Here is a 27,860-nt window from a genome sequence, read left to right on the forward strand (position 1 = left end):
ACAAAGTTTAGGATGTAAATTCGACGTCAAGCTTTTGCCACATCATTGGCCACACTATACCACATCAGGGGTTATGTTGTTTAGGAGGTTAATGAGTGTGTGACTGAGGGAGTTAAGTAGAAAAAAATGAAGTCGGGAAGATGCTGAGAAACCTTGCTGTGACAGGCCACCAACTTTGCTATCCTTAGATGCTGCCTGATGTGTGTCGTCCCATGCCTATCTACAGCCCACTTAAAAATTGCATCAGGCAGGCCTTGAGCATCACTGAGATAGCCGAGATTGTACCCTGATTTTTGATTTCCCGTCGCCTGCTTTTCCAAGTCTGTCTAAATTTGTTACTGATTCACCAACCAGTTGAAACATTTTTTCAATATTCACCCTTTCAAAACAATCTGCAGGTGAGGGGAACGGCCTGCTGGTCCGGCAGGCAGAAGGTTCCTGCTGCATGATTGTGGCACATATCTGTAATGTCCTGTCCAGTGTAGCGCAGTCTCCTGATGCACTGCTGGCCAGAGATGTCCAAGAAAGTGTCTCTTGGCCAATAGAACCTTTGGGCTGGGTAAGAGCTCTTGCTATAAGCTGTGCTCCAGCAGGCCCAGATGCTGCTCATCCTGCTTGCTGAGGTTGCTCTTCCTCCAACTGTTTGTCCAAGAGAATAAAGAAGTGAAAACATTTTTTTTTCTTTATTCGTTCCTGGGATGTGGGAATCGCCGGCAAGGCCAGCAATTATTGTCCAAACCTAGTTGCCCTTGAGAAGGTGGTGGTGATTCGCCTTCTTGAATCACGGCAGTCCATGTGGTGAACGGACTCTCACAGTGCTGCTAGGGAAGGAGTTCCAGAATTTTGTTCCATCGACGATGAAGGAACGGCATATATTTCCAAGTCAGGATGGTGTGTGACTTGGAGGGGAACTTGTAGGTGATGGTGTTCCCATGTGTCTGCTGACCTTGTCCTTCTAGGTGGGAGAGTTGGAAGATTCAAAAGAAGTTTGGGAGATGCAGAAGAAGCCTTGGTAAGTTGCTGCAGTGCATCTTGTAGATGGAACACACGGAAGCCACGGTATGTCGGTGGTGGAGGGAATGAATGTTTATGGTGGTGGATGGGGTGCCAATCAAGCAAGCTATTTTATCTTGGATGGTGTCGAGCTTCTTGACTGTTGATGGAGCTGCACTCATCCAGGCAAGTGCAGAGTATTCCACCACACTCCTAACTTGTGCCTTGTAGATGGTGGAAAGGCTTGGGGAGTCATGGTTCATTGTAGAACCCTGTAACTTGTGGTTTTGCATCTCTCACAGTTACTGAAGCATCGACTGTCCAGAGTATTGTAGGATTTGGGCTTTTGAAGTTAATGGGCAATTTGTGACTACAAACCCTGTCACGTATGTAACCTTCATGTAACTGTAACCTTCATGTAACAACACTGCATACTATATACACCTAAGAAATGCACACCTTGACCACAGGGGGTGAACTTGTGGGAGACACTCCTCACCTGGTCACCCAGGTTTTTAAGGGAGGTCCCACGCAGGGTCATTACTTCTTGGTCCTGTGAATAAAGGTTCAGGTCACAGAGTGACCTTGTCTGCAGAATGTACCTCGTGTGAATTTATAGTAGAGTGTAAGGACACTACAAACCCTATAATGATTAGGAATGTAAGAACATAGGAACAGCAATAGACCATTCAGCCCCTCAAGCCTGTTCCACCATTCAATTAGATTAAGGCTGATCTGCATCTTAACTCCATCTACCCGTCTTGGTTCCGTAATCTTCAATATCCTTGTCTAACAAAAAATCTATCGCAACATCTAGTTGTTCCTTAAATTAATCCACTACCTTGGCCTCCTGGCAATGTGTTTTTCGCTCGCTGTGTAAAAGAAAACTTCTTGACGACTCACTTACTTTTGCCCGGCACAACCCTGAGTCTGTGCCTTATCTTGTTGCACTGCATATCTGAAGGTATTTTTTCAGGCTTACTTTCTGTAACCCATTAAGTATCTAACACATTCTTTTCAAAACTGAAGAGCCCTAGCTTAAGTAAATTCTCATTGCTCTTCCCTCTGATATTAGGGACCAGCCATAATTCACTGCTCTGTATCGCCTTTAGAATGTGAATGGCCTTTTATAATTGCAGCGACCAGAACAGCTTGCAGTGCGCCAAGTGTAGACTTTTCCCCATGTCAGAGTGAAAGAGACAAGCTTTGTCAGTTTCACCTCGTGAACGATCAAATCCACAAACACCATGGGATCAGGTAGACTGCGAGGAGCTACTTTTATTTTCTGAAAAAGGACTTTCTTATCTTCCCTTCCTGTTTTTTTCTTTCTTTAAGATCGGTAGAGGTGATCTCTCGAAAGGTGAGCACTGTGCAGCTTCAACATGATCTCTGGGGATTTGAGCTCAACTGATTTGTCAATGTAGCCTAGCATCCTTTTGGACATGCTGAGCAACAAGTCAGCCAATACCTCTCGATCACTTTTAACTTCCCCTTTCCTAATATGATCCACAGAGCCAGTTACCTGACCCCAGTAAAGATACATGCACCAATACACTAAAACTCGTCTTAGTATCAAGTCCTTCCAAACCTCATTTGAAATAGAGAAAAACAATGAGCAGTGATGTGCTTGTGCTGAATTGAATGCAATGATCCAGCTTGTTGCTCCTATGGATTGTATTGACATTCTTTCTTTGGGTACGCCTTCCTTGCACCTATCTCCATAATTGTTCATGTTGCTAACTTTGTATTCAGATACAAATGGACAGGCATTTTATTTATTTGGCAAATCATAGGTTGACATATTCTATGATTGCCTGAAGTAAGAGGAATTTTCAAAATACCATTCACAATATGTTCAGAACATGTTTCTTGGACCTTGGTGACCTTGTGGGCAAAAACTAAACTGTGGAATCCACACCTGAGACCAGCTACAGGCAGTTTACATCTTCCACTGTGCATCTTTTCCTATACCAGGTTCATACAGACAAAATGAAAAGGCAATATGAGCAGCACAACCAGCAAGAGATACCCAAAGCCATGGACAAAAACACAAAAGAGAAAATAAATGTATTTTACGGGGGATATCGTCACAAAAACAATTGATGCATCTCCTACAACACTTCAAAATCAAGCTTATTGTCAGGAAAAAAACACTATAGAGAGGTGACCAGTGATTTATTCCTGCCAATATGATCCATTTTTGTGCCAAATTTTACATGGATGTTTCCTTTTCAATAGAAGTTTATGACATAAACATCCTATTATCTTTCAAAACTATTGGTCAAAACTCTTGTGACAAGCTTACAACTGCCAATAGAGGTGATACTGCCTGCTCGTGTTAGTGACGTGCAGGTAAGTGCAAATATATATATTTAAACTATTTGCTTTAAGAACATAACTTTTATATAAAAGTATAGATAGAGCTTTTTATTAACACTTCTTGCAGCAACAAAAGTGACACAGTCCACATCTTTCCAAAGTACACAGCAACGGCATGACCACATTTCACATCACTTTGAGGCACAAAGCAAGGGCAATACCTTCAGGTCAAGTAGGTTTCCCCCATTAGTAATAGAAGCCATTCTCGACTTGTATACTGGGACAACAGACATTAAAATAGCCTCCATCCACTAGTACGGTATAGCCAACAAATAGAAACAACCCCTCCCCTACACCACCTGGAATGCACAGTATAGCAGCAAATGGTTGATACATCTTGGGAACTGTACCAATAATCAGTAGGACTGCGATCATTTGTGGAGCATAATTTCATTCAAGAATGTGGCTTGTCTCAAGCCAACATGAGGTGCTGCTGAATTCAGCTTAATTGTTACCTACAACCAAAAGCTATATCAAACTACATTAGTGGAGCACATATAAGAGTACAAGACGACGCAGTTTATTATGTGGGTTTATTGCTTTGTACACAAATGCTGCAGTCCTTGGTGAATCCAATAATGTTGGGGGGGGAAATGGTTTTAGCCGATAAGGACATTGAGTGATGCTATTCCTAAACCTGATGAGGCATGCCACCTTTGGTTATTGATGAGGATTGTCACTCCAACCTTCTTCTTCTGTTTTTCAGTCAAATGTTTCGATGTAAATCCTACATCTGGGGTTAAGATAAATTTCTGTTCAAGATCTTTACGGTAAGTTAAAAATTTGCAAAGCATCAACTGCTTTTGTGTCGATAAATAACCTCTTACTTTGGAGTGCTAACAGTATTCAAATGCGGATAACTCTTAAATATGTGATTTTTTTCATTATAAAAGCTATTTACTTAACTAGAATATCAATAGTTCACATTAAATTATTAGTATGTGTGCTCTATAGCAAATCTTTCTTGCATACTTTTTTTCATAGTAATGGCGAGACTTGTAAAATATAAATCGTTTGGTTTAGTGGAAAGTCGAAGGCAATCTTACTACACAGCCAAGATGGACATGATGAGCGTGCATTTTGGCTATCAAGTGTATAAAATATCTAACCAGGATGTAAATGTATTGATTCAGTGGGATTTTATAGATAAAAGTATTCATTTAAGAAAAATGCATATTTTGGGTCATACACGGAATATTAGGTTTAAATTTCCTGATCACTTATCGGAGATCTTCACGTCCCAAGTATCTGAATATCGATATAATATGCATTAAACTTTGGCTCAGATCCACTGAAAATATTTAAAATTTACTTTAATATCTGTAACTCAACATAACAATTCATAACCTAAACATCCTTTCAAGCACTTAAGTTGGAATTTATCTTTCATTTGAATGAGGAACCAGCTAACTGTCAGAAGCTTCTCCTGCTGAATAGCTAATCATTCGGACATTTTGGTTCCTGTTAAATCTCCTGGCAGTTTACTGCAGAACCCCCCATAAAAGCCCAAGTCCTTCTAAAATGGTAAAGCCTGGATTGAGATGATGCACACCACCATTTTGTACAGATTGCACTCAAATGCTGCTTTGTTGATTTGTACACTGTTAACAATTGTCATTCTTATGTGTGGACATTCACACCACAGATTTCTGTGCAAACAATCACAATGAATCTTGGACACAAACACTACAAAATATCGAATAGACTTTTTTTTTCTTCTCCCTGTTATGAATAGTCTCCTTCTTCATGTTCTTTGTAGTTGTAAGAATCTTTAACCTCCTCTTGTACAAACTCTTCCTTTTTCTCCCATCCATTTGGCCAGCCACCGTTGCTACAGGTGGTGGCCCCATAAGACTTTGTTGTGCCATAATTCTGAGTAATGTCTCCAGTTTCTTCTGCCAGTTCATCTTCGTGTATAAAACCACATTTTTCTTCACTTGTTTGTTCAGGGTCTGCCCAAGGCTGTTTTTCACCAGATGCAAATAACCCATAAAATATGACTCCTGCATAGTGGACCAGGGCTGCAATTAGAAAGACATACTGCCACTCCTTCTGACTCTGTGAATGAAAAGTACAGTGAAACTTTATTTGCCATAATTTACCTGAATAGTGTAGGCTTGAGGTCTTACAAAGATCCCCTGCTAAAAAGCTCAATTTCAAGTTAGGAAAGTCCTCACTTAGAAATGTTGATTTCCCCAAATGTTACTTTCTGCATTCAAACAACTTAGTAATCACAGCTAAGGATAATAATTAATCTTGTGGTGTGAACAAGCTCTTCTTCTCCCTGTCATATGAACACATTACTTGTAAATTCTGATACTCAAAAGAACATTATGACAAACAAATTGATTGACTGCAAAAGCCACTGAGACTGCAATTATTACGATCAGTGCAAAAAAAGCAAAATATTTTATAAGTATGTCAATGTTCAGATTCACAACAGTATTTGTGTTAGCATTTACCAATCCTTCATGACAGTTATAGTAACATACTGAAGCATTCCAGTTTAATATTGCTTTCAGTTTTGGTCTCCATATTTAAGGAAGGATATACTTGCATTGGAAGCTGTTCAGAGAAGGTTCACTAGGTTGATTCCGGAGATGAGGGAGTTGACTTATGAGGATAGATTGAGTAGGTTGGGCCTATACACATTGAAGTTCAGAAGAATGAGAGGTGATCTTATTGAAACATAAGATAATGAGGGGGCTCGACAAGGTGGATGCAGAGAGGATATTTCCACTCATAGGGGAAACTAAAACTAGGGGCCATAGTCTTAGAATAAGGGGCCGCCCATTTAAAACTGAGATGAGGAGAAATTTCTTCTCTCAGAGGATGGTAAATCTATGGAATTCTCTGCCCCAGAGAGCTGTGGAGGCTGGGTCATTGAATATATTTAAGGCGGTGATAGACAGATTTTTGAGCGATAAGGGAGCAAAGGGTTATGGGGAGTGGGCAGGGAAGTGGAGCTGAGTCCATGATCAGATCAGCCATGATCTTATTCAATGGCAAAGCAGGCTCGAGGGGCCAAATGGCCTACTCCTGCTTCTGTTTCTTATGATCTTATGTTCTTTCTCTGTTTGCCACGACCAATTTTCCATCATACTTCTCCCTCTTTTCCACACTTCTGAAGCATGTGCAGATGTAGTATTCTACAATCATATCTGGATTTTTGGCTTGGTCATGCTGAATGGTCACAGCTGTGGACAAATCTCCTCAACTTATGATTTTCAGATAAAACTGAATTTACATCATGGGGCTGTTCATTCGGTTGTGGTATAGTGGCTGCTTGCAAGAAAAGAGCATCAAAGACTGCGAGACGTCACTCTGCAGACAAATATTACAGTAGTAATGAGTAATGCATCCATTTGGACAAGTAACAGGGAATGCTGAATAGTCTGGCGTAAATCCCCAAACTGCCAAATCACTCAGTGACAGAACCCTTGGTCAAGGCTTGGGAAACACATTGCTTGAATGGATACAAGAGCCAAAAGGTAAGAGATTTTCTTGAGCACTCTGCATGACTCAAACAAACTGGACAACAATAAGTGTGGCAAAATGGATTTTGACCTGTGACAAAATGGATTTTCTTTAAATTATGCTGCATTGTGTACTGCAATGCATAAATGGTTAATATCCAAGTCCACACAAAGCATCTTGTAAGCAGAAAGCTATTAGTTCAAATCGGATGATACTTCTGTAAAGAATTCCTCAATATATGAGGTTTTTTTTGTCCGACACAATGATCGTCGGCAGTGTAAATTAATTATTCAATCTGGCATGTCATTATTTGCAGTCCCAAATATCTTATGCTATCATCAAAAATGCTTCACATAATTCCTCAGGGTTGTTGGCTACATAAGGTGTTGTTCTGTTTAATTCATCCAGAGGGTCACACAGCCAGCTAGACTATGAGAAGGCCCCTGGCTACAGTTCAAACAACACGCCACTGCCTGGGATAGTAACTTTGAGTGACAGTAGTTTGTGAGACATCTGAAAGGAGGACTGGATTGACAATTTAGAGAGCAGAGACTCCATCTTACAGAATTATATTAGCAGCCCATAAGCAGTCTCTGGGCAGAGAGCAGTCAGTGTTTTGAAACACTGCTCATCCATTTCTAGGCGTAAACTTTCTTTTTATTTAATTCTTTGGGTTTTTGGGGGAAATTAAATCTCCTCGCCAAAAGCTCCGCTATCACAAACTCCAAAATTTAACATGGCATCCACCCTCACCCAAAGCTTTGGCACTGGACTCCACCCTCTGTCTGCACTCACCTTCTAAACTGAGTCTGAGGCTTGAGGAAGGCTAGGCTCCTCTACATCAGCTTGCTGTAAATGCAGTTGTAGGTTTGTGCAGTTACTCTTTGCCATTTTATTCTTGGGAGCACACAAGAACCCACTCCACTCAGACTCCATAATGGGCCAGAATTTGCCATCAAAATAATGGCGCTGGCTGGTATTTATGGGTAAATGGTACAGCAACTCCAGGTAAGGAGCAGATGCGCAGTTAAATGCCAATATCCAAATGTTGCTGTCCGAGTTGCGCCGCTCTGCCATTAGTTTTGCAAAAATGATACATTGCCCTTAGCTGTGCTGTATTTGCCCATTGATTTCTCATTAAACTCGCCACAGAAAGTTAAGCCTTGTCATTCCAAATTTAAGTATCCTTTTAAAAATATGCTAAGTGTTAATGACTGCCAATCATCCTCTGTGGCTCCGAAAAATCAATTAAGTTTGAAGTCTCATTACTTCAGGTTTTGAATTTTTCAGGGAGATTTTAAAAATATCAAATTTTTTTTTTTAAATTCTCCTTACTTTTTTCCTTTCTGTCTCTTTTACTCTCTCGCTTAATTCAATCTTTTGTTCCCTCTCTTTATTTCTCTTTCTGTACCTGATTTGACATTGGATTCACCCCTTTAATTCACCCTTCACCCTCCTTCTCAATCCTTCCTGTGTTTACTTCCCAATTCTTCAATCAGATTAGTTCAGTAGACAGCGGGTTTATTGATCGGTTCACTCAGGTCCCAGGTGCCCTGTTTCCTTTGCTATGCTGTTATCAGCTGGCACTTTCAGCAACTTTGTGGCCAAATATATTTGGAGCAGAGGCAAGTCTAACTAATAGCAGATGCCATTAGATGCCCTGCTACAGCAAGTTCTTGCCTAATATTTAAAGTAGTACTATTATTGAAAAAACATGTTACCCTCAGCTTTAGTCATAGTGGGGAGTGTCATAGGGCCCAAGTTTCCACAAGAAAAAAAACGGGCGCCCCTCCGAGCTGGGCGCCCGTTTTTCGCGCCTAAAACACGCCTAAAAAAATTCTCGGTATTCTCCACCGACTTACAGGTCCTGTGGCACTCGGCGCAGCCAGCACGAGCTGTGGGGTGGCGGAGCCTTGTCCCTGCGCTGAAAACAGTGCCGGGACCTCTGCACATGCGCGCTACAGTCGGCACGCAAGTGCAGTAGCTCCAGGCGCCGAACTGTGTGGGAGGGGCCCGAAGCACGCAGCCCCTAGCCCTGGCCCAATGGCCTCACTGGAGCTGTGTGAATGAGGCTCCTCCCACGGCCAGCTCCTGCTCCCCGCCCGACCAGACCCGACCCCCGCTCCCCCCCCGACACCCGTTCCTCTTCCCCGACCCCCCCTCTCTTCCCTCCCCTCCCCTCCCTCCCTCCCTCTCCCTCCCTCCCTCTCTCTCCTCCCTCCCCTCTCTCTCCTCCCTCCCCTCTCTCCTCCCTCTTTCCCTCCCCCTCTCCCTCTCCCTCCCTCTCCCCTTCTCTCTCTCCCCTCTCTCCCTCTCTCTCTCTCTCTCCCTCCCTCTCTCGCTCAGCGGCACGAACAGCTGCAGAATTCTCCCTGGCTGAAGCACTTTCACACAGGTAGGAAGATGGTTTATTTAATCTTTTCTTGGCTTATAATTGTTTATTCAGGTTGGATTTATTTGTAGAAGTATAAATAAGGATTTATTGTCGAATTTAATGAGTTCCCTTCCCCCCCACCTCGTTCTGGGTGCCTAATTTGTAACCTGCGCCTGATTTTTTAATGTGTAGAACAGGTTTTTTCAAAAATCTTCACTGGCGCCATTCTACTTTAGTTTGGAGTACATTTTCACTGTGGAAACTTTCAAATCAGGCGTCAGTGGCCGGACACGCCCCCTTTTGAAGAAAAAATTCTGTTCTAAACTAGAACTGTTCTACCTGACTAGAACTGCAGAAAAAAAAATGTGGAGAATTGCGATTTCTAAAATAGTCCGTTCTCCACCAGTTGCTCCTAAAAATCAGGCGCGAATCATGTGGAAACTTGGGCCCATAGAGACTGCAGTTCAGACAACAAAATAATGCTGCAATGCAATTGCACAGAAAAATGAAACTGGGGGGAAAGGTTTTGCATAATATGATTGGTGAATTATTAAAATAGAAAATAACAAAATATTCTATCCTAAAGCTCATCTGCAATTCCATGTGTTAATCCTGGAAGGCAAGTTGAAATTCTACTCCATAGTGTTCCATAGTTGTTGATCTAACAGTTGCTGTACCTTGTTTTTGGTCATTGCTCCAACAATCAGCGGGCACACCATTCCAGATAGTGTTCCCACACCATTGGAAATCCCCATGAGAATACTGGCATATCTTGGTGCTATATCCAGATGGTTAACATTGAAACCTAAACAGAAAGTAAAAAAGGGGTTATGAAAATGCATGTGTTGGAATGTAGACTAAATAATTAATTGGGGAATCAGACAATGAATTGCTTTTCAGTCTAAGGTAAAACTACTAACTGAGTGTATTTCTTATGCAAAATAGGAATTAAAAGAACTGTTAAACTAATAACCAAATCTAACATGCACAGATGTAAAATTGATTTGCACTCTTTGAGCTTGCAGGGGACAAATTTTGTTTATCAGATTTGGTTCATTAAAACTCAGTAACCATGGATGAACATTAGGTCGCACACAGTCTACAAAAATGATTTCCTTGGCAATGCAACATAATGGGCCCAAGTTTCCACACAATAAAAAACGGGCGCCCCTCCAAGCTGGGCGCCCGTTTTTCGCGTCACAAAGTGCGCCTAAAAAAACCCTCCGTATTCTCCACCTCCCTGCAGGTCCTCTGGCCCTCGGCGTGGCGCAGCAGGAGCTGTAGGGGGCGGAGCCAGGTTCCTGCACTGAAAACAGTGCCGGGACCTCTGCACATGCGCGCTACAGTGGGCACGCAAGTGCAGTAGCTCCAGGCGCCTGAAACTGTGTGGGAGGGGACCGAAGCACGCAGCCCCTAGCCCTGGCCGAATGGCCTCACTGGGGCTGCGTGAATAAGGCTCCTCCCATGGCCAGCTCCTGCTGCCTGCCGACTCCCGCTCCTGCTTTCCCCCCCACCCCCCCCCTCCCCCTGGACCCAACCCGACCCATCTGCCGCTGTCGCTGCCGCTCCTGCTTCCCCCCCGGACCGGACTCGACCCGACCCGACCCGCCTGTCGCTGCCGCTCCTGCTCCTGCTTCTCCCCCGCCCCCCCCCGGGACCGGACCCAACTCGACCCGTCTGCGTCTGCCGCTCCCGCTCCCACCCGACTCGACCCGACTCTACTCCCGCCCCCCGCCCCCGCCCCCGGACTGGATCCGACCTGACCTCCCCCTCCCCGACCTCCCTCCCCCCCCCAACCTCCCTCCCCCCCCTCCCCGACCTGACCTCCCTCTCTCTCCCTCCCTCCCTCTCTCTCCCTCCCTCTCCCTCTCTCTCCCTCTCCCCCCCCCCCACCCCGCTGACCCGAACCGAACCTCTCTCCCCGACCCGACCCAATGCCACCTACCTCTGGTGCTGGGGTCGGGCCCTGCCCGAAATCTCGGGCCCGGCCCATTCAGCCTTCGGTCCCGATGGCAAACCGCTTCCTAAAGGCCTGCCTGAAGAACTTTCACACAGGTAGGAACATGGTTTATTTAATCTTTTCTTTGCTTATAAATTTTTATTCAGGTTGGATTTATTTGTATAATATTTGTATAAGTATAACTAAGGATTTATTGTAGAATTTAATGACTTCCCTTCCCCCCCTCCCCCCCTCGTTCCCTACCCCTAATTTGTAACCTACGCCTGATTTTTTAATGTGTAGAACAAGTTTTTTCAGTTCTACAAAAATCTTCACTTGCTCCATTCTAAGTTAGTTTGGAGTACGTTTTCACTGTGGAAACTTTGAAATCAGGCGTCAGTGGCCGGGCACGCCCCCTTTTGAAGAAAACATTCTGTTCTAAAGTGGAATTGTTCTAACTGACTAGAACTGCAGAAAAAAAAATGTAAAGAATTGCGATTTCTAAGATAGTCCGTTCTCCACCAGTTGCTCCTAAAAATCAGGCGCAAATCATGTAGAAACTTGGGCCCAATAATTCAATCATCCTCTCATAAGGCTAGCCCAATACACAGTCTCATTAACTCAGTAATATTCTCCTCATACAAATAATATGCTGTTCCACAACATCATTAAGCATTTTGATATGGAAAATTGGGAAATCTGTAGATATGTAAAAGACGCAGTTCCTGGTATTCAGAAAATGTAGAATAAACTTTTATAGATAGAAATATAGTTAACAAAAGCAAATTATTGCAGCTTTTGGAAATCTGAAATATAGTTAGCGTTGGTTAAGATAGAAATGGTCTGGCTGACAGTAGGTTAGAAAAATAATATCAGTTTGCTTTGTCGGATGTTTTACAATATTGTCTTACCTGATATAGCAAAACCGCTGAAACCAACAGCCATGACAAGGAATGAAATCGCAACCCCTTTGTTTTGTGAGTAGCCTACCACAAGAAGAAATGTTGCTTCCAAACCAAAACCTTCAGGAAAAATGAAATACAAGTAGTTATGTTTCAGAAGAGAACTTTTAATAATTCTGGTTTTATGATATTTATGATTTATACTCAGCACCAAATGGTTCACCTCCTGACATCATGATGCTTCTCTACTGTTTATAACAACAGCAACTTCCATTTATATAGCTCAAGTCAGAGTATGACACAGTACTCATCACTTGCCTGGATGGGTACAGCTGCAACAACACTCAAGAAACTTAACTCCATGCAGAATAAACCAGTTCACTTGATCGGTGCCCCTGTCAATGAACTCAATATCCATCCCCTCCACAACCAGCACACTGTGGCTGCAGTATGTATTATCTACAGGATGCACTGCAGCAATTCAGCAACTTTACTTCAACAGTAGTTCTCAGCCTCGTGACCTCTACCAGCATGAAGAAGGAGAGCAACAATGGAGTGGAAACACCTTCACTTGCAAGTTCCCCGTCCGATTCACACATCATCCTGACTTGGACCAGTGTTCTTTCACCATAGCTGGGTCACAATCCTGGAATTCCCTACCAAACACCATTGTGTGAGCACCGTCACCACACGGTCTACAGCAATTCACGAAGAAAACCAACCACCACCTTCTCAGAGCAACTAACAATGGGCAATAAACCTGGTCTTCCCATCGTTACCCACATCCTGAGACCAACTAATTATATATGTAGTCATAAGTAAATTGAGAAGGAAACAAACTTGCATTCATACAGCACCTTGTTGTGTCCTTAGAATATCTCAAAGTGCTTTACAACGAATAAATTACTATTTAAAGTGCTGTCACTGATGTTATGTAGCAAATATGGCAACCAGTGTGTGCTTAGCAAAGACCCACAAACAGCAAATGTAATAAAGTACTAATCTGAGGTATTCAGATGATGTCATGAACCACAATATCATAATTTGAATGGATACAATTAGGAACAAAGGAGTTGAATTATTGATTGGTTACTTTTGCTCAACCTTATTTTTTGTAATACATATTACAGTTAACTTATATATTTCATATTATTATTGCTATGTTGCAGCAATGGTGAGTGAATAATTACAGAAGGTGTTTACATTTTTTTAATAAGGTAATAACTATAGAATACAATACCACTTGATTCAAAACAGGTACAATAAAATAATATTAAATCTCAGAAGCAAAATTATGGTATAGTATATATTATAAAGCAATTTAAATAATCTCCAATAAAATTTCTGCAGGTAAAACAATGATTTAATATGGATAAATGCGAAATAGCTGAACCAAAAGTATCACAGGCACTGTAGATTTTTGATGAGGTGGAAAGGGGTTAAAATATCTAAGCATTTCCTTTGTGCTTCACTAGTTTCATATCAATTACCAGCAAAATTAAATGGATCTTTAAGGATCTAATTCTATCATGGGCAAATATTAATTGGTTAAAAACACAATCTTAAAGATCGCTATGTTATTAAAGTAATGGCCCGGAATTTTCCGTCAGTGGCGAAGGAACGGCATTCGCCATTCACTACGCGGGCAGTTGCCCACAATGTTTTTGTGGGCTTTAGAGCGCAGACCTGCTCTAATTCAACATCTGTTTCAGCCCGGTGCCCACTACAGGGGATCTGTGGTGTCTGTGAGCAGGTAAGAAACAGCAAGGCTCTTCAATCAATCAGGTTGAAGAAGCCTCACTGAGACTCGCGGAGTCAAAACCAGGAACTATAAAGCAAGAAATATAAATTAGATTTAAATGATGTAATGCAAAATAAAGGCCCCAAGTTTCGGCCCGCGCCGAAAATGCCGCACCTCCGAGCTGGACGCCTGTTCTTCGCGCCTAAAAGTGCGCTAGAAAAAAACTTTGATATTCTCCGGCTCCTCGGAGCTCGATCTCAGCTTGGCGCGGCGCGCTCTTCACAGCGGGGGGGCGGAGCCAAACACTCGCGCCAATTCTGTAAGTAGTGGGGGGCGGGTTCAGTTTAAATGAGCCAACGTGGTGCTGGCAACCCTGCGCGTGCGCGTTGGAGCGTGCGCGCATGCGCAGTGTCAAACAAACATTGGCACTCGGCCATTTTTAAAAGGACTCGTCGAGCCACTGACGCCGCCCCTTAAGCGTGGCCGAATGGCCTCAGCCCCCTTGAAAATCTGCGTGCGTCTGGTGTTGATCCTTCGGCTGCCAGCCAGCCACTGACGCCGCTCCTATCCCATGGCCGAATGGCCTCAACCCCCTTGAAAAGCTGCGTGCCTCCGATGTTGATCCTTCGGCTGCCGGACAGCCACGAACAGAATGAAGGCCTGCCTGCAGCACAGCAGCTCAGCTCGAAGGCTGCTTGCTGCCGCTGTTGGGGCTGCCGTCGAGACACTGACGCCACACCCCTGCCTGTCTCCAACATGAAAGGCCTGCCTGAAGCACAGCAGCTCGAAGGCTGCTGATGTTTCACACAGGTAGGAACATGGTTTATTTAATCTTTTTTTTTGCTTATAAATTTTTATTCAGGTTGGATTTATTTGTATAATATTTGTATAAGTATAACTAAGGATTGATTGTAGAATTTAATGACTTCTCTTCCCCCCCCCTCCCCCCCCACCTCGTTCCCTACGCCTAATTTGTAACCTGCGCCTGATTTTCTAAAGTGTAGACAAGGTTTTTTCGAGCGTACAAAAATCTTCACTTACTCCATTCTAAGTTAGTTTGGAGTAAGTTTTCACTGCCGAAACTTTGAAAACAGGCGTAAGTGGCCGGACACGCCCCCTTTTGAAAAAAAAATTCTGTTCCAAAGTGAAACTGTTCTAACTGACTAGAACTGGAGCAAACTAAATGCCGAGAATTTGAATTTCTAAGATACTCCGTTCTACACCAGTTGCTCCAAAAAATCAGGAGCAACTGAGGCCGAAACTTGGCCTAAAGATTGGGAAATACAGATTGGTTTAAGTGAGACAAAATAGACAAGATAGAAAAAGTTTTTTAAAATACTAATTTTTTATTTTTTTAAACCTCCAACACTAATTTTCTTCTTAGGGAATGCGAGTACACACTTGAACAATTAAATTTTCAGTGCCAGAGTGGTTTTTAAGCAGTAATTCTCACTTATCATACTGTTAAAAACTCATTCCCTCCTGAATGCACCAGCCCTAACTTTTTCAACTGTTTTTCGTGCGGAACTAATAGGCAAGTACCCCAAGTTCAGTGCTGAGTCTATCGGCAAGGGCTGCAACACCACATCCTGTGGAGGAATGGGCTATCTCTGACAGAAACCTCTGGATTTGCACGTTTAATTGCGTATGTTGGGACAACAGCAGTTGCAGTCTGATTTACCACGTTATAACAGTGAGTGTTGTTAGCCTCACCGATATTGCGCCTGTTTGGCACCCAAACCTAAAGTCTCCAGGCCATTACTTTAATAACATAGCAATCTTTAGGATTGTGTTTTAACCAGTTAATATTTCCCCATGATAGAATTAGATCCTTTAAAAATCTGTTTAATGTTGCTAATAATTGACGTGAAACTGGTGAAGCACAAAGGAAATGCTTGGATATTGAAACCCCTTTCCACCTCATCAAAAATCTGACATTATCATTCAACCCACTGGCAATATTGGCTCGATTCTGAAGATGGTCAGCTGCTACTGTCCCGACTGTCAGTGCCATCCTAACTTTGCTTTCTCTTTCCCCTAGGTCCTTTTCAGCAGCCAGAGCCTGCAGAAGAAGAATCTTAGGGTTTCCATCACATTTCCAGTGACGTTAAGACACGGAGCAGCTCTGAGCAAATTCCCAGCTGACAAGAAAATGTAGATTCAGAGAAATAAAGGTGAAGGGAGGTGCAGTCTTCAAGAAGAAAGTTCTGCACTCAATTGGTTCACACAAAACCCTTTGTAAGAGATTCTTGAACTAGCAAGCCTGGCATCCAGTATTTTATTTTGAAATTCTGGGTGAAAAGGGTGCCCAATACAATATATTGATCTCCTGTGCTAAGCTGAAATGCCAGTGGGAAACATACATCAAAAAAAATTCAATGCTATCAATCTTATGATGCCACTGACACAGTCTTGGTACAGCTTGGGGCAATTTCAAACCTTCAGTGCTGAACTAGAGATTGTTATTGTTACTGTCAGTCTTTTACTTTGCTACCAATTGCAACTCTTCACCTACATTAAACAGACTGAACTCTACCTTGTTGTCTTACTTTGCCGTCCGTGAGTGTAAGAAATAGAATCATAGCAATTTACAGCATGGAAGGAGGTCATTTTGGCCCATCATGTCCGCACCAGCCTAATCCCACTTTCCAGCTCGTGATCCATAAGCCCTGTAGGTTACGGCACTTTCAGTGCACATCCAAATATTTTTTAAATGTTGTGAGGGTTTCTGCTGCTACACCCTTTCAGGCAGTGAGTTCCAGACACCCACTACCCTCTGGGTGAAGAAATTTCCCCTCCTATCTCCTCTAAACCTCCCCCCCAATTACTTTAAATCTATGTCCTCTGGTTGTTGACCCCTCTGCCAAGGGAACCAGGTCCTTCCTATCCACTTTATCCAGGCCCCTCATAATTTTATACACCTCAATCAGGTCTCCCCTCAGCCTCCTCTGTTCCAAAGAAAACAGATCCAGCATCTACAATCTTTCCTCATAGCCAAAATTCTCCAGTCCAGGCAACATTCTTGTAAATCTCCTCTGCACCCTCTCCAGTGCATCTTTTCTGTAATGTGGTGACCAGAACTGCACACAGTACTAGGGCTGCGGCCTAACCAGCGTTTTATACAGTTCAAGCATAACCTCCTCGCTCTTGTATTCCATGTCTCGACGAATAAAGTCAAGTATTCTATATGCCTTCTTAACTATCTTATCTACCTGGCCTGCTACCTTTAGGGATCTGTGGACCTGCACTCCAAGGTCCCTTTGTTCATCTACACTTTTCAGTGTTGTACCATTTAATGTGTATTCCCTTGCCTTGTTAGACCTCCCCAAATGCATTAGCTCACACTTACCGGATTGAATTCCATTTGCCACTGTTCCACCTACCTGACCAGTACATTGATATCTTCCTGCAATCCACAGCTTTCTTCTTCATTATCAACCACACAGCCTATTTTAGTGTCATCTGCAAACTTCTTAATCATACCCCCAACATTCAAGTCTAAGTCATAATATATACCACAAAAAGCAAGGGACCCAGCACTGAGCCCTGCGGAACCCCACTGGATACGGCCTTCCAGTCACAAAAACACCCATCAACCATTACCCTTTGCTTCTTGCCTCTGAGTACGAATGTGCTTCGAACCTTTGAATATGTTTGGACTCCAGAGGTTGAACTTCAAAAGAATAATCGATAGTAGAAAATATTCTTTTCACTCTTACTGCATGTCCTTTAACTCATATGTGGAATGCAATAGCTCCCAACATTATAACCTGCACAACATTATCAAGAATTATACACTATTGTTTGGTTATGTATTCTGATGACTATACCCACTGTTATATTGTAGGTGTAGTCTGAATGAATATGCCTAAAAATGTATAAGTATCTTCATGAAATCTAAAAAAAATGGAGACGTACCTCCACAGTTCATTATCTTCCTGACATTTGTAGTTGAAAGTATCCTCTTAGTTCTGAGGTAGTCCGCGATCTGTCCACCAATGGGTACTATAATTGTCATGACAAGATGGGGCAAAGCTGATAGCATACCCACCTGGAATAGTAAAATGTAATAGTTAAAGGCAACAGGGAATACGATTTGTTCTGCTGTATCCTGTGCAGAGAGAGACATAAATTACTGGAATTAACATTGAAAATTCTCTCGAACAAGGTAGCCCAGGAAAAACTATCTGAGATCAAATCTAAAATAGTCAACAGGATTCTGAGAGCAACAAGGTTATCTTCAAATAATGGAGCAGTCCATGCCCCCATACAGCAGGACTTGGACAACATTCAGGCTTGGGCTGATAAGTGGCAAATAACATTCGCGCCCACAAGTGCCAGGCAATGACTATCTCCAACAAGCGAGAGTCTAATCACCGCCCCTTAACATTCAATGGCATTACCATCGCCAAATCACCTACCATCAACATCCTGGGGATCACCATTGACCAGAAACTTAACTGGACCAGCCACACAAATACTGTGGCAACAAGAGCAGGTCAGAGGCTGGATATTCTGAGGCGAGTGACTCATCTCCTGACTCCCCAAAGCCTTTCCACGAACTACAAGGCACAAGTCAGTAGTGTGATGGAATACTCTCCACTTGCCTGGATGAGTGCAGCTCCAACAACACTCAAGAAGCTCGACACCATCCAGGACAAAGTTCAATTGGCACCCCACCCACTGCCTTAAACATTCACTCCCTCCACCACCGACATACCGGGGTTGCAGTGTCTGCCATCTAAAAGATGCACTGCAGCAATTCGCCAAGGCTTCTTCAACTGCACTTCCTAAACCCACAACCTCTAGCACCGAGAAGGATAAGGACAGCAAGCACATGGGAACACCACCACCTCCACGTTCCCCTTCAAGTCACACACCATCCTGATTTGGAAGCATATCGCCGTTCCTTCATCGTCGCTGGGTCAAAATGCTGGAACTCCCTCCCTAACACTACTGCGGGAGTACCATCACCACACAGACTGCAGCAGTTCAAGAAGGTGACACACCATCATCTTCTCAAGGGTAATTAGAGATGGGCAATAAATGCTGGCCTTGCCAGCGATGCCCACATCCCGTGAACGAATAAAAAAAAACACTAGAAGATTTTTCTTGAACAACATGCAGCTCTCAATTGGTGAAAACAATGCAGTGGAAAAAAATAACAGAGACAAGAAAGATAATTTCACTAAAGAAAAAATAAAACAGTTTCTAACTTCACCAACTGCTGCAGCGGAAAGGGAGGGAAGGGCATGGGTGAAAGGTGGATGAACTCTGATAAACGTAGCACATGCTGCATGTCTATTCCAGGAATCTGCTGGAGATTTTGATGTGTTGTACATTCAGACCGAGTTATGAATGTCTGTGGGAGAGCTGAACAACAAAAGCCACGCAAACCTAAATATGCATTAAGAACCGCTCAGCTCTATTGTTTTAATTATAAATGTGTGACAGAGCTTTTCACTTGTAAACTGTTTTCCTACAAGGCTTGCAATGTCTATTAAAAAAAAATCAACATAATGTCTCGTAGCTAAATCTCTAATGGCAGCTGATCATTATTCCGCCATTCACACCCTATCTTGATGAATGTTTTTCTAACTCCGGCCATTACCATTTCAATTCGGCCCATCATTCCTTTTGTCTCTCTAATCTCTCCTGCCTTGCACCCTATCACAGACCTTCCCTTTTGTTCTTTCTTCCCCTCCCCCTTTTAGTACTTGTTAAGAATCTGTTCTTTTCGAACACTCTCATAGAAACATAGAAACATAGAAAATAGGTGCAGCAGCAGGCCATTCGGCCCTTCAAGCCTGCACCAATATTCAATAAGATCATGGCTGATCATGCAACTTCAGTACCCCACTCCTGCCTTCTCTCCATACTCCCTGATCCCTTTAGCCGTAAGGGCCACATCTAACTCCCTTTTGAATATATCCAACGAACTGGACTCAACAACTTTCTGTAGTAGAAAATTTCACTGGTTCACAATTCTCTGGGTGAAAAAGTTTCTCCTCATCTCGGTCCTATATGGCTTACCCCTTATCCTTAGACTGTGACCCCAGTTCTGGAATTCCCTAACTTCGGGAACATTCTTCCTGCATCTAACCTGTCCAATCCTGTCAGAAGTTTATATGCTTCTATGAGATCCCCTCTCATTCTTCTAAATTCCTGTGAATATAAGCCTAGTCGATCCAGTCTTTCTTCATATGTCAGTCCTGCCATCCCGGGAATCAGTCTGGTGAACCTTCGCTGCACTCCCTCAATAGCAAGAATGTCCTTCCTCAGATTAGGAGACCAAAACTGCACACAATACTCAAGGTGGGGTCTCACCAAGGCCCTGCACAACTGCAACAAGTCCTCCCTGCTCCGATACTCAAATCCTCTTGCTATGAAGGCCAACATGCCATTTGATTTCTTAACTGCCTGCTGTACCTGCATGCCTACTTCAAATGACTGATGTACCATGACACCCAGGTCTCGTTGCACCTCCCCTTTTACTAATCTGTCACCATTCAGATAATAATCTGCCTTCCTGTTTTTGCCAACAAAGTGGATAACCTCACACTTATCCACATTATACTGCATCTGCCATGCATTTGCCCACTCACCTAACCTGTCCAAGTTACCCTGCAGCCTCTTAGCATCCTCCTCACAGCTCACACTGCCACCTAGCTTAGTGTCATCTGCAAACTTGGAGATATTACATTCAATTCCTTCATCTAAATCATTAATATATATTGTAAATAGCTGGGGTCCCAGCACTGAACTTTGTGGTATCCCACTAGTCACTGCCTGCCATTCTGAAAAGGACCCGTTTATTCCCACTCTTTGCTTCCTGTCTGCGAACCAGTTCTCTATCCACGTCAATACATTACCCTCAATCCCATGTGCCTTAATTGTGCACACTAATCTCTTGTGTGGGACCTTGTCAAAAGTCTTTTGAAAATCCAAATACACCACATCCACTGGTTCTCCCTTATCCATTCTACTAGTTACATCCTCAAAAAACTCTAGAAGATTTGTCAAGCGTGATTTCCCTTTCATAAATCCATGCTGACTTGGACCTATCCTGTCACTGCTTTCCAAATGCGCTGCTATTACATCTTTACTAATTGATTCCAGCATTTCCCCCACTACTGATGTCAGGCTAACCGGTCTTTAATTCCCTGTTTTCTGTCTCCCTCCTTTTTTAAAAAGTGGGGTTACATTAGCTACCCTCCAATCCATCGGAACTGACCCAGAGTCCATGGAATGTTGGAAAATGACCACCAATGCATCTACTATTTCTAGGGCCACTTCCTTCAGTACTCTGGGAATGCAGACTATCAGGCCCTGGGGATTTATCGGCCTTCAATCCCATCAATTTCCCTAACACCATTTCCTGACTAATAAGGATTTCCCTCAGTTCCCTCAGTTCCACCTTCTCTAGTATTTTCGGGAGGTTATTTGTGTCTTCCTTAGTGAAGACAGAACAAAAGTATTTGTTCAATTGGTCTGCCATTTCTTTGTTCCCCATTATGAATTCTTCTGATTCTGACTGCAAGGGACCTACATTAGTCTTCACTAATCTTTTTCTCTTCACATATCTATAGAAGCTTTTGCAGTCAGTTTTTATGTTCCCTGCAAGCTTACTCTCATATTCTATTTCCCCCCTCCTAATTAGACCCTTAGTGCTCCTCTGTTGAATTCTAAATTTCTCCCAGTCCTCAGGTTTGCTGCTTTTTCTGGCCAATTTATATGCCTCTTCCTTGGATTTAACACTTTCCCTAATTTCCCTTGTTAGCCAACGTTGAGCCACCTTCCCCGTTTTATTTTTACGCCAGATAGGGATGTACAATTGTTGTAGTTCATCCATGTGCTCTTTAAATGTCTGCCATTGCCTATCTAACATCAACCCTTTAAGTATCATTCTCCAAGCTATCCTAGCCAATTCATGTCTCATAACATCGAAGTTACCTTTCTTTATTTCAGGACCCTAGTCTCTGAATTAACTGTGTCACTCTCCATCTTAATTAAGAATTCTACCATTTTATGATCACTCTTCCCCAAGGGGCCTCGCATGACAAGATTGCTAATTAATCCTCTCTCATTACACATGACCCAATCTAGGATGTCCTGCTCTCTAGTTGGTTCCTCGACATATTGGTCTAGAAAACCATCCCTTATACACTCCAGGAAATCTTCCTCCACAGTATTGCTACCAATTTGGTTAGCCCAATCTATATATAGATTAAAGTCACCCACGATAACTGCTATACCTTTATTGCACACATACCTAATTTCCTGTTTGATGCCATCCCGAACCTCACTACTACTGTTTAGTGGTCTGTACACAACTCCCACTACTCCCACAACTCCAGTTCTGATGAAGGGTCATCTACCCAAAACGTTAACTCTGCTTTCTCTCCACAGATGCTGCCTGACCCACTGAGATTTCCAGCATTTTCTGTTTTTATTCCAGAAACCAGCATCCACAGCATTTTGCTTTTGTAATAATTAGAGTTACTCGTTTTTAAAAATCATATTCAGCCCTCGTCTTTCATACTCGTGCGTAGTTAACCTGGCAAGAAGGTAATAAGTTAAGAGTTCAGCATGCAGGACTAACAATTTGTGTAGAAAGAGATACCAGATATGAATTTACAACAAGGTGGCATCAGATCTAAAATAAATGGAGATCTTTTATAAAAAGATTTGGGATATTACCAAAAAGGTGCATCAACAAATAAGCTGTGACTATACAACACATTTTAGACATGATTTTCAGTTTTGCTGGAATCCTGGTGCAATTTTGGTGCAGAAGTTCGATCTGCCCCAATGGTCCAATCCTGACCGATTTTCTGGGGTCAAAGTAATTACCATATTTTAGATGAAAGAACAATTTGCATTTATATAGCGCCTTTTACAAGCTCAGCACATCTCAAAGTACTTTACAGTCAATGAAGTACCTTTGAAGTGCAGTCACTGTTGTAATGCAGGGACTAACAGCAGCCAAATGGCAAACAACAAGATCCCACAAATGGCAATGAGATCATGACTAGATAATGTGGGGTTTTTTGTGATCGAGGGATGAATATTGGCCAGGCCACTGGGGAGAACCCTTCCCGCCCCTACTCTTCTTCATGTAGTGCCATGGGATCTTTTATGTCCACCTGAAAGGGCAGACAGGGCCTTGGTTCAACTTCTTAACCAAAAGACGGCACCTCCAACAGTGCAGCACTCCCTTAATGCTGCACTGAAGTGTCAACTTGGATTATGTGCTCAAGTCTTTGGAGTGTGACTTGAACCCGCAACTTTCTGATTCAGAAGTGAGAGTGCCACCACTGAGCCAAGGCTGACACCTATATGAGGTGTGCTTCCTGCCTCAGTCAGGGTGCCTGTGTGGGGGTAGAGAGAAGGAAAATGGCTATAGCAGGTTGCAGGTACCTAACACAGAGCAGCTTGGCTGGAAGCCTCCAGAGCTGGCCTCAATTTTCAAAAAGACAATTCTGTCTTAGCCTATGTTATTAACTGTATGAGCTGAGAGACAGTACTTCAAATTTTAAACACCACATTCCCCCACAGAGGTAGAAAACCTGGATGCCAGGAATGCACAGGGCACTCCTAGATGTTATCATAGCATTATTGAAAGGAAATCCGATATATGACATATTCCGTTGGAGTGTCTTTGTCACTACTACATTGGCTACAAGATGAGCGAAGAGATTTCTTACTGACTTTTGTCTACATTTAAACCCAGGAAGTAGAGATTAACAGCATTGTTCTAACCACAGTCTCCTCTATGAAGTGACTGTATGAAACAGAACTGGGCAAATTGTCTATCCTGTTATGAACATCACCACTCAGAATTAAAGTTACCTTGCTGATTTCAAATCCGAACACTTCCTCAAAGTAGGCAGGTTGGCTAATCAGTAGCAAGTAGAAAGTCCAGCTTCTACAGAAGTTTGCCACAATTATTGCATAGACTGGCATAGAGGTAAAGAACTTTCTCCATGGTGTCTTGTATTTCTAAAAAAAAGTACAAACCTAATCAAATTTTAGTCACTGTTAAATTGGGGTGTGCACCAGTCAATTTTATTACATCGAGTCCATTTATGAATCAAATTCCATTCACTGTGATAAAATCAGAAAATGGTATCACACCCAATCCTCCCTCTAAGCTGCGTGCCTGCACCACCACGCAGCAATCGGGAAGGTATCGCACAGGCCGCTCACAAGCTGTTCCCTCTAAGATACCGCATGCGGGGAACATTGACCAGAACTAGAGTCCGTGAGGAAGAAGTCCTTGCCTTTCCTCCAAATCCATTGACCGACTACACGTGCTAATAGCCTGCAGATTAAGACCTCCGTACATCTAACCAACTGATTTTTGTAAAACAAAATGGTAAATATATGTTGGCTAATGGAAGTATCAAATGATCAACAACAAATTTACACAAAGATTTTTTTTTACAAGCTTGGAACATGACTATTTAATTACCAGCTGGCTGCTCTACACTATTGCTTTTAACAGGTGAAAACTAATAGAAAATGGCAGAAACTCAGTTCTACCTCAACTGTTTTTGTCTTCTGTTATTTATAAGTTATTTTGGGAAGAACCTTCATGCCGCTGTGGTGAGCAAATCACCAATTCTCTGGCAAATCAAAACGGTGAGAAATAAATATCATCGTCACATTTTGATTATTTCATTCCAGAGCTGTAATTTTTTAATCTTTTTTCTAAATAATGACTTTGTGATCAACTAATCGAATAATTACTATAGAATCTTACCATTTAGATGGGTTTTTTTGATGTCTGAAGATACAATTTCAAGTTTATTTTTCTTCTCATTCTAATTGAATTGCTATTAATAAATAAAGCCCCGTACTCTCAGAATGTAATAAGTAGGTAGAATTATAGTGTTATGTTAATATTATGCTGGGTACTATTCTTCTTTAGTCTGCATTGGTCCTAGCCTCTGGAATTCCCTCCCTAAATCTCTCCAACTCTCTACTTCTCTTTCCTCCTTTAAGTCTGTCCTTAAAACCTACCTCTTCAAACAAGCTTTTGGTCATCTGCCCTAATATTTCCTTATATGGCTCGGTATCAATTTTTTTTCAATAACACTCCTGTGAAATGCCTTGGGATGTTTTATTATGTTACAGGTGCTATATAAATGTAAGTTGTTATATAGCAATAACACTGCTTAATGATAAATAACCAAGATTAAAAACTATAATCTATGTTGAAATATAAAATATCTTGTGGGTAGAATCCATGTCCCAGTATTCCATTGGACAGTGTGTTGCTATAACAACTTATTGTGACAAAGAACCAGGAAGTTGTTCTTTTGTAAATGTTTGGTGTGCTATCAAATACCTTTCATTCTGCTAAATCAATTTTTAAAGACTCAGAAATGCCAAGTTTTCTATATTTTGGCTACTGCAAATGTCATTCCTGCACATCTTGTGTCACAGTGTAGCAGTTCCAGAATTATAGCAACTCAAAATGTACAACATCACATGTTTGGCATCTTACACTGAACATAAATCCACCTTAAGGAGATCAACTCACACCATTAAAACATTTTATATCCATCAATCAGTATAAAGCGAACCTTTTAAATGACTACGTTAAGGTAATAGAAAATATCCATACAATCTGTTACACCAGCTTCAAGTTTCTAATGTTAGGCAAGAGCTATTGGAAAAGTCAGGATATTTTCTTCTCATCAAAAATTTCAACAGCCAGTGAAAAGAGTTTTGTCCACATTTTGAATATGTGTTGAACTGTGTGCAGAACTCAGTGTATATGTTTAAGTATGTAAGGGCAGAGCTCTGTATGTATGTTCCTGTATGTAAGTATAAAGCTCTGTACTTGTGTTAAAATATGTATGCTTAAAGCTCAGTACATATTTTAAAATACCCCTGTATAAGAACATAAGAAAAAGGAGCGGGAGTAGGCCATATGGCCCCTCAAGCCTGCTTTACCATTCAATAAGATCATGGCTGATTTACACAACTCCACTTATTCACCTTATCCCCACATCCCTTGATACTCTTAGTGCCCAAAAATCTATCGATCTCAGTCTTGAATATGCTCATCGTCTGAGTATCCACAGTCCTCTGGGGTAGAGAATTCCAAAGATTCACAACTCTCTGAGTGAAGACATTTCTCCTCATCTCAGTCCTAAATGGTCAACGCCGTATCCTAAAACTGTGCCCCCTGGTTCTAGATTCTCCAGCCTGGGGAAACAGCCTCTCAGCATCTACCCTGTCAAACCCTCTAAAAATTTTAAATGTTTCAATGAGATCAGCTCTCATTCTTCTAAACTCCAGAGAATATAGGCCCATTCTACTCAATCCTTCCTCATAGGACAGCCCTCTCATCACAGGAATCAATTTAATGAACCTTTGTTGCACCCTCTCTAAGGCAAGTATATTCTTCCATAGGTAAGGAGATCAAAACTGTACACAGTACTCCAGGTGTGGTCTCACAAAGGCTCATTATAATTGTAGAAAGTCTTCCTTACTTTTATACTCCGACCCCCTTGCAATAAAGGCTAATTTGCCTTCCTAATTGTTTGCTGTACCCGCTTGTTCAATTTCTGTGATTTGTGTACAATGACCCCCAAATCCCTCTGCATACCAAGATTTACTAGACTCTCACTTTTGAAAAATATATTCTGCTTTTCCTTCTTCCTAAAAAGTGGATAATTTCAGACTTCTCCACATTATATTCCATCTACCATCTTCTTACCGAATTACGTTGCAGCCTCTTTGCGTCCTCCTCACAACTTACATTCCCATCTAACTTTGTAGTATGAATCTGCAGAGCTTGGTACACATGTTAAAGTATGTATGCACAGAGCTCAGTACACACTTCGAAGTATGTATACACAGAGGTCAGTGTAATGATATGCTATGTGACTATGACGGTGGTAAACTATCCCTCATCCTGCTTGACCAGTCTGCAGCCTTTCACACAGTTGTTCACACCATCCTCCTCCAATGCCTCCCCTCCATCATCCAGCTGGGTGTGACTGCCCTCGCATGGCTCCATTTTTATCTATCCCATCATAGCCAGAGAATCACCTGCAATGGCTTCTCAACCTGCTCCCACACCATTATCTCTGGTGTCCCCCAAGGATCTATCCTTGGTCCCTCCGATTTCTCATCTACATACTGTCCCTCAGTGACATCTTCCGAAAACACGGCGTCATTTTCTATAAGTATGCTGATGACACCCAGCTCTACCTCACCACCACCTCTCTCAACCCCTCCACTGTCTCTAATTTGTCACACTGCTTGTCCAACCTCCAATACTGGATGAGAAGAATAAATATTGGGAAGACCAAATAAATTGTCTTTGGTCCCAGCCACAACCTGCATTCCCTAGCCACCGACTTCATCCCTCTCTCTGGCAACTATCTGAGGCTGAAGCAGACCGTTCGCAACCTTAGTGTCAAATTTCACCCTGAGATGAGCTTCCGCTCCATCATAAAATCTGCCTACTTCCACCTCCTTAGCATCGCCCAACTCTTCCCCACCCAGCTCATCTGCTGATGAAACGTTCGTCCATGCCTTTGCTACTTCTAGACTTGGCTACTCCAATGCTCTCCTAGCTGGCTTCCCATCTTCCACCCTCTGCAAACTTGGGCCTAGAAATTGGCCTCCTCAGCGATTCCCGTTATTGCTTCCAGGGGGTGATAATGGGACGCTAACCACTTACTAACCAGGCGCTGCAAGACGAACAACTCCCGCTAACTTCAGCAGGAGGTTTGCGGCAATGGTAGGACATTTTACCCCGATCTCCTTCATCCCGGAGATTGTGACATCATTGCCATGCATATCGCCTCAGAAGTACTCGGACCCGAACTTCGGTTCCATCCCCTGCAGCATCGCCGGACGAAAACACCGGATGCTGTAGGTGACGTTGATCGGGAGGCGGGGCACTTCGGGGGCAAAAATTAAAGGTGAGGAGGCTGAAGTTAAAAAAAAATTCAAAAGTGGTGGTTCTTATTTTTTTTAGATTCCTCTTCGGCTGCAATCGATCAGCCTGGAACTCTGCTGCAGTGCATC

General features: G+C 42.5%; 1 protein-coding gene across 1 annotated transcript in view; it reads right to left on the minus strand.

Moving 5' to 3' along the window:
* Nucleotides 1–5,097: 5,097 nt before the first annotated feature.
* Nucleotides 5,098–27,860, minus strand: part of slc17a6a (solute carrier family 17 member 6a) — a 44,386-nt gene continuing 21,623 nt past the window's right edge. The window contains exons 8-12 of the mRNA XM_070898644.1: nucleotides 23,658–23,807; nucleotides 17,724–17,856; nucleotides 12,074–12,184; nucleotides 9,901–10,028; nucleotides 5,098–5,430 (exon numbers count right to left, since the gene is read on the minus strand). Coding sequence (XP_070754745.1) covers nucleotides 5,098–5,430; nucleotides 9,901–10,028; nucleotides 12,074–12,184; nucleotides 17,724–17,856; nucleotides 23,658–23,807 — 855 coding nt within the window. The remainder of the gene's footprint in view (nucleotides 5,431–9,900; nucleotides 10,029–12,073; nucleotides 12,185–17,723; nucleotides 17,857–23,657; nucleotides 23,808–27,860) is intronic.

This window comes from Pristiophorus japonicus, chromosome 14 (assembly GCF_044704955.1).
Source record: "Pristiophorus japonicus isolate sPriJap1 chromosome 14, sPriJap1.hap1, whole genome shotgun sequence".
Classification (NCBI taxonomy): domain Eukaryota; kingdom Metazoa; phylum Chordata; class Chondrichthyes; family Pristiophoridae; genus Pristiophorus; species Pristiophorus japonicus.